Genomic DNA, 7806 nt, shown 5'->3' with positions numbered 1-7806 from the left:
ATGTTTTGAATTTCGCATAAGCATTTTTTCGACAATATAAAGTAGATCCAATTCAAGATACTTCAGACTGTGTTATCCAATAAACTATTGTTAACATGACAGTGTTTGGGGGGGCTAGGGGTCTCAAAGCAGCAAAGAGGTAATAATTTATGCTGCTCAAACTAGACATTTATACTTATATGACACAGGAAAGATCACAGGTTCATAGATATATATTAAGCTAACAACCACCAGGGCCTTTATTAGCATAGCCATGTGACCCAACCCAACTGCATCCCTATGTATCATGGGAGTTTATTAGGAGGGGGCATGTTATTTATTTATTTGTCTTTTGTTAACCGGGTTAGTCCAGCTGGGCCGGTGGCCCATTTTCAGTGGAGACCTGAAGAGAAAAGCTCCACACACAAAGATAGAAATAACACAGTTACATTCGAATAATAAGAATATGAATACATTCATGTTATAATGGAAAATTAAATAACACATACATAGTAAGATGAAAATATAACTACATATATTCATACAATAATATAAATTAACAAATAATACAATTTGGCATAAAGAACCGTTTAAAAATGAGGGTTTGCAATAGGGTATTAGAAGGAAGTCAGATTAGTGGGGAAGTATGTTTTAGGTAGGGTGGTGACAGGTACGGGAGGGAGTGTTTGCAAGGTGGTTTTTCAATTCTCTTTTGAAATGGATCAAAGACTGGATGGTGCCTAGATTACTTGGGAATTTGTTCCAAGTTTGAGCTAAGGAGAATTTATAAAGTAATCTTCCTATTGTTTTGTTAGGTCTGTTAGGAACTTTCTAGAGGTTATATGGGGGATATGTTAGTTTTGGTATTATTGTCTGCCTCTGTTTGTCAGAGACAGGGGGCCACACCTGGGGTGAATTTGTAATTTTCCATCCATTAGTCAAAGTTTCGATTAAACAGGGTTAGGGATGGACTTTGTTTCCCATGGATGTGGAGCCTGTTCCAGAGCATGGGGATCCTCTGAGACATATATCTGTCTCACTAACATATCTTTTTTATGTCACAAGCAAAGATTAAAACCTTGGATCTAGTGGTTTTAATGCTGTTTGTTTTGTGGATGTGCAAAAGGTCCATCAGAGCAGGATCTGAGGATTCCTTATATGACAGGCATAGATTGCTTCTTAGTAACCTGTAGGTGATCGAGTACAGAGATAAGGCTTTAAGGTGATCAATATAGGACAATGTGTTTATACCCTGGATTCTTCTGGTAAGGAACTTTTGTGGGGCATTCCAACTGTTGCATACGTCTGGTCAGGTATATGCTGAAGGAGGCATTATAGTCAATGATGGACCTGAATGTCATGCTCTTACTTATACGTTGGGTGCATAAAATAATTTGCTTACTATTTTGGCCAAATGTTGGTCAAAGGCCAGATTACTGTCTCCATATGTTGCCAGATCCCGGACTATCAGGTTAACTCTTATTGATGGTGTAATTAGCCTTGGTGGCAGTGTTTCCAAAAGGCACTATAATGCATTTCTTGGCATTGAGTTTTAATTAATTTGTCTGTGTTAGACTCTCTTGTAACATGGTTGTGTCATGAAGGGAATCTATGATTGCTCCCAATTTATAGCATCTGTGAACTTAGTCAGCCAAAGTCCCTTGATATTAGCCTTTACCTCCAAGAAGTAGATACCAAACAGGAGTGGTCCCAGCACAGAGTCTTGAGGTCCCTCACTGATGACCAGTTCTTAGTGAAGATGATCTCATCAGTCCTGACTTGCTGGGTCCTGTCTGTGAGCCAGCTAGGAATTCAGCCAGTTATGTAGGAGTTTATGCCCAGTTTAGTGAGTTTGTCAACTACACCCCAGTGGGGTATTGTATCGAATGCCTTAAACAGGTCTAGGTAGGCAGTATGCACTGTTTTCCCTTCATCCATTGCCTCTGTGAACTTCTCAAAGAAGTCCATTAATTTTAGTAGGCATGATCTTCCCCTGACAAAGCCAAACTGTGTTGGATCCAGTTTCTGAAGGTTGCCTATGTCTTTGTCGATCATTTCCATGATAACTCATCCCATGAGTTTGCATATCAGACTAATGGGTCTGTAGTTCTCCTGGTCAGCTGATAATGCACCCTTGTGAAGTGGGATAACCTTTGCAGTCCTCCATTCTTATGGTACAAAGCCTGTTTTGAGGTTATAGTTGAAAAGTGACTCAAGTGGTCCTGACTGGTCATGTTTCAAGCTATTTAGGAGGCAACTTGGGATACTGTCAGGGCCCACTGAGGCTGTGTTTTTGAACTAAATGTGTGCCACCAAAACCTACTCCCTGCTAGTAGTTGGCAGAAAAGCAGTCACTTCCAGAACTAACACTGTCTGTAGTGGTACTGTTTCTTTAAGAAGGAGGAGGTAGAACTGATAAAAAGGCACTGACATTAAAGCTTTATAAAAAGTTCAGGCGATGATGCATCAGGAAAAGCTGGGGTCAAAAGTGAAGACAGGACCCTACCTCATCTCTGTCAAACAGTAAGAGCCATCCACTTGTTTTCCTATATCCATGCAGCTGACTGTCTCACAGCACTTGGTTCTCTGGTTTGGTTTCCAGATGGGGAGCCTTCACTGTGGACTTTGGAGACCCTCAGTGAAAATCTGTATGGTTTGAAATTTCTTCCCACATCTCAAACACATGAAGTGGGTTAATTGGTGATGCCATAAATTGCCTTGTGTGTGTGTGTGTGTGTGTGTGTGTGTGTGTGTGTGTGTGTGTGTGTAGTCTGTACGTGTGCCCATGTGTTCTGCACTGGACTGGCATTCTGTCCGGGTCTTTTTTGCCACAATAGGTTGCAGTGCTCCACGATTCTGAATTGGATAAAGTAGATACTGAAAATGAATGAATGAATGAAAATGTGATCTTCCATATCACTTCCTCACTGTCAAAATATACTAATAAAACATCTGGCTCCACTTAGGCAGTTTGCACTTATTTTAGAAAACTGAACAATTTATACTGTATTTCTAAAGAGCCTTGAGATCATCTTAGAAAGGCTTATCTATGTATGAAGCTTTGGTTACCTGTAGAAAGGTGTGGAGTGACAAGGCATAAGGAACAGGACAGATGGCTCAGTCTCTTTCAAAGTACTTTCATTCAGGCAAAGCTCTTGAATGGGTTTCATAACATCTAGTGTCCCACGCTGGTGAATCAAACCACTGTACAAAGCAAGCAGCAAGTTGGATACAAGCAAAAAAGCAGCTGCTGCCTTCTTCCACTTCTTCAAATTTGCCAGTGAATGACCTGTAGTCATGATTAAATGTGAACAGTTTAGTAATTCTTCAAGATGCCCATTATGTAGAACCCAAACTGCAATCTTTAATTTAAATAGTCATACTTACCACAAAACACCATACACAGGGGCAGTACTGGATAAATGAACCGAAACTCTTTGTGGCTTAACAAGCTGTAAACAAAAGTGAAAGCAGAGTTCAGCATGCATAACTGATTGGTTTCTCTACTATTGTAAGGAAGCTGCACATACAGAAGCAAACGTAAATATAAATCTAAGTTGAAAAGGTTGTGGAAATAGTCATTAGTAATCAGGTAACCCGGCATATTGTACTAAATTCTTCACATCAGTAAGTGCTGCCTGACTTTCCAACGCTGGATAATGTAACAAAAAAGCCCATACCTTCCTCTCAGGTAAAACACAAATGTCCAGTTAATAATAAAGGATGTAAAGAATTAGCACAAGCTGAAAGAAACAATACATTCATCTTACATTGTTACCATTCTGCTTCACTATCCTGACATTTTTTTTCAAACACCTTTATTGAATTATCACCTATGACATACGCAAGTTTACATTCATATAAAAGTAACCAAACTATATTAACATAAACATTATACTTAACATATACTGCTATATATCATACAACCTAAGCAATATTACATATATTATTCAATCCCTGCCTCCTTTTTAAACAAGAAACATCTTTATTAAACCAGCACTTACTACACAGGCAATCATACATTTATATAAACGGAAACAAACCACACCGACACAATCTTAGTTGCAAACATTTTACATCACAAACCATAATGACACACTCCCAGTTGCAAACATTATACATGACTTATAATTTACCCAATCTTTCTCACTCAAACATTACATAGCTTATTTAAGTCCTGTAACTTTTTATAACCTCATTCCTCTTTTGTATGTATTGTTACCACAATTCCAGTTTTTTCCTGTGTAATTTGTTCCTACCATTTTCTAAAGATCTCATTTCCAGTTGTTTTATCTCTGTTACTATATTCACTACTTCCAGTGTAGTTGGTTTAGATTTTGATTTCCATTTTCTAGTAACTGCTTTTTTGGCAGCCACCATATTAGATACAGCAAGGCCTTACCATGTCTAGGCAATTCCAATTCTGTATCACAGCTCACAAAAATCATCTTCCTCACCAGACTAATTTGCCCACCCAGCATCTCCGACAATGCATCCCGCAGCGACTCCTTAAAGTCTGCCAACTCACTGCACCCCCAGAAAATATGTTCCCAATTACCTTTCTTCCCCTTCACACCTCCAACATTTGCTGTCTGCCTGAGGAAAAATTCTTTAGAGTCTACTTGGGATATAAAAATATCTATGTAAACATTTCCGGGCAAAAGTCCTAAATCTTCTAGATTTTGTTGCGTATTTGGGATACATACATATATCCTCTCATTGTTTCTTTGTGAATTGCTTATCCAATCTCTCTTCCCAATCCTTTCTAACCTGCTCCGATTGATTCTTACAATTATCATGCAATATTTTATATGCTCTACATATTATTCCTTTTTTAAATGGCAGCATCTGTTCTAGATTGTATTAAAAACTGTACCAGTGCTGGTCTTTCATTTAGGACCCCCCCCACCCATTTATTCCTCTTTGCCTGTACTCTGATATCAATCCTGATAGGGAAGACAATCTCTAACCTGCAGTCTAAATAAATTCTTAGTGTCTTCCCATTCTATCATCTTTCCCTCTCTAGTTATTTGCTCCAAATACCTTGGTTGCTTTGCCAGTTTTCTCCAATAAATTCCAGCCACCTCTTGCCTACTGTCTGTATCCCTAAATGCAGTCATCCCTATTGGCAGAATTTCCTTTTTCCGTTCCTGTGTTGGTTTAGTTCTTAGAATACTTTCTGATACTTTATGGACATAATACTCCTTTTATTTCTCCAAATCTTTTGGGTTTCTAATACCATGACAGGAATGGACCCTACTCCTAAGTCAAAGTATGATTAAAGTTCATGAAATTAGTATTGTTTCTTTGATGTCAGCCAAAAGTGCTCATCGCAGCACCCACAAAGTGGCCAGTAATGACTCCTTCTGCAGTTTTTATGGAGTTACATGTATTGGTAGAATATCTAAATATGCTTGTAGACTTTTTTTTTTTATAAGCCCCGTCGCCCCTACTACTATTGGAACTATCTGGGTATCCTTCTTCCACACTGCTTTCATTTCTGCTTGCAGATCCTGATATTTTATAACTTTGTCTCTCTCTCTCTACGCAGGACACTGTAGTCACTGGGTGTTGTGATTTCAGTGATTGATGCTGCTCTTGTCTTCTTTTCTTGGACTACTATATCCAGTTTTATAGCATCTATGTTTTGAATTGTTGGTAATGGATGATCCCATGTAATGTAAACTTTTTTCTTCTATGGTGCTTTGTTGCTCATGTTTCCAATGTTTTTCATCCACTTCAATACCATAATGTTTGCACAATTCCCAGTGCAACAGTATCGGCACATTATTATGCCTTTCAATATACAGTCCTTCTGCCATTAGTATGTCAAAACCAACAATGAGGTGTGCGACTGTTTCCAATTCAGTTTTACAAAACCTACATTTGTCTGTTTCTCCCACATGTTCAATGGACTTTGTAAACCAGCGTGTCCGTGGACCACTACCTTGAGCTGCCAATATTAACATTTCATCTCTTGGTTTGAATTCACCTATTCTTAACAATTCCTGTGTTTGTTCCTGATCAACATGAGGTTCTTCAAGAAGTTTTCTATACTTGCAACTATATTTATGCGTTTTCCACATTTTTTGCCTTTTCATCTGGTCCTTCACCTTATATTTTTCTTTTGTGTTTTTGGCACATTCAGCTGCTGCCTGATTTTTATCTACTTCTGGTTTGATTTCCATTCCTGCTTGATGGTGATATGCTTCTGCTAGGTTAAGCAGAGAAGTCATCTTAGAGGTATTCTCCTCATGTTTCAAAACTTTCACTATGTTTGGGTCTTATGGGGTCAGCAGATATGTGTGAAGTCCCACAATTGCAGATCTATACATGTAATCGATTTCAAGGAGGCCCATCCCTCCTTTGGAACGGGGAATATATAATCTTGGTATGCACTGATTTTTAAAGATCATTTGGTGAACATGAAGCATCCTTCTTGTTTTAATACCTAATTTATCCAACATGTTTTGGGGCCAATCAATCACTCCAAAACTGTAAGTTAGGATAGAAAGAACAAATTGCTTTATAGCTGGGATTTTGTTCTTAGACGTCATTGCTGTTTTCAAGATTAATTTAAGTCTTCTGAAGTATTCCTTACTAAGTTTTATTCGCATATGTTTGTGTTTTATTGCTGATCCTTCATCAATTCCCAAGTATTTATACCATCCTCTTGCTCAAGTTCTTTTATTTCACATTATTGTCCCAAACTGATGTTTTCCTGCTTCAAAGGTTGCATTTGCACATTTAACAAGACCAAATGAGTCTAATATCATCTGAAAAAGTTTTAACAGCCTGCAGCTGTGCTTTTAGTTCCTCATCTTATGAACTATACAGTTTTAAATCATCGACAAATAGAAGATGAGAAGTCTTTAGACTTTGTTGTTTTCTAGGAGCCAAATTGCAGCCATGGCCTAAGCTGTTAAGTAGACAGTTTAATGGGTTAAGGGCAATGCAGAATAGCAACGATCACAGAGAGGCACACTGGAATATACCCCTTTGAATTTTTATCCCTAGGATAGTAATTTGTCCTTTATCATGGTTTAATTGCAAAGTGGTCTGCCATTACTTCATGGTCACTGTAACATAGTCGATCAGTGTAGGGTGTATCTTATACATTTCTAAGCAATCTTTTATGCTTGAATGTGTAATTGTATCAAATGCTTTTTTTAGTCAATTCATGCCCTAGACTCTTTCCCTTTTTACAGTTCTCCACTATGACATTATTTAACAACAAATGATCCTTTGTTCCATATGACTTTCTTTTATTGCCATACTTGAGTTTTCTACTAAATGACTATAAATTCAGGATCAATTCCCATGTATAGTTTATACGTCGTCATAAGGCAAGTTATTGGTCTATAATTTTTTGGGATAGCTTGCAGGTTCACTCTTAAGTAGGAGCATTGTCTTACCTGCTGTTAGCCAGATCGGTGTCTGTTCGGGGTGTGCATATAAATAGATCTTACTCATGGCTAGATCTTCATGCAAAGATGTTAATACTTTTAACCAAAAGTTAGGCACTGCATCTAGGCCTGGGGTTTTCCAATTAAAGGCTTTTCTTAACTTTGTTTCAGTCTCACTGGCTGTTACTTCATCCCATTTCATATACTGTACCTTTAAACTTCTTATTCTTTCTTTTACTTCTTTTATCCATTTAGCATTTTTGTTGTGTTCCACAGGATCTTCATAGATACTTCTCCAAAATGCATCTATTTCTTCTTTTTTTGCCGGTCTTTCAATTCCTCTTACCTTGTTTCCCAATTCTCTATAAAATTTATTTTGGGTCATCACTAAATCGCTTATTTTGTACTTTTCCCTTATATT

General features: G+C 37.8%; 1 protein-coding gene across 1 annotated transcript in view; it reads right to left on the bottom strand.

Annotated features, from left to right (window-relative positions):
* PIGB (phosphatidylinositol glycan anchor biosynthesis class B) overlaps nucleotides 1–7806 on the bottom strand; it is a 369888-nt gene that overhangs the window by 102312 nt on the left and 259770 nt on the right. Inside the window, exons 9-10 of the mRNA XM_044078951.1 lie at nucleotides 3367–3431; nucleotides 3049–3268 (exon numbers count right to left, since the gene is read on the bottom strand). Of these exons, the coding sequence (XP_043934886.1) occupies nucleotides 3049–3268; nucleotides 3367–3431 (285 nt within the window). The remainder of the gene's footprint in view (nucleotides 1–3048; nucleotides 3269–3366; nucleotides 3432–7806) is intronic.

This window comes from Protopterus annectens, chromosome 7.part1 (assembly GCF_019279795.1).
Source record: "Protopterus annectens isolate FY-2018-M chromosome 7.part1, PAN1.0, whole genome shotgun sequence".
Classification (NCBI taxonomy): domain Eukaryota; kingdom Metazoa; phylum Chordata; order Ceratodontiformes; family Protopteridae; genus Protopterus; species Protopterus annectens.
This window is presented reverse-complemented; position numbering and strand designations above follow the sequence as displayed.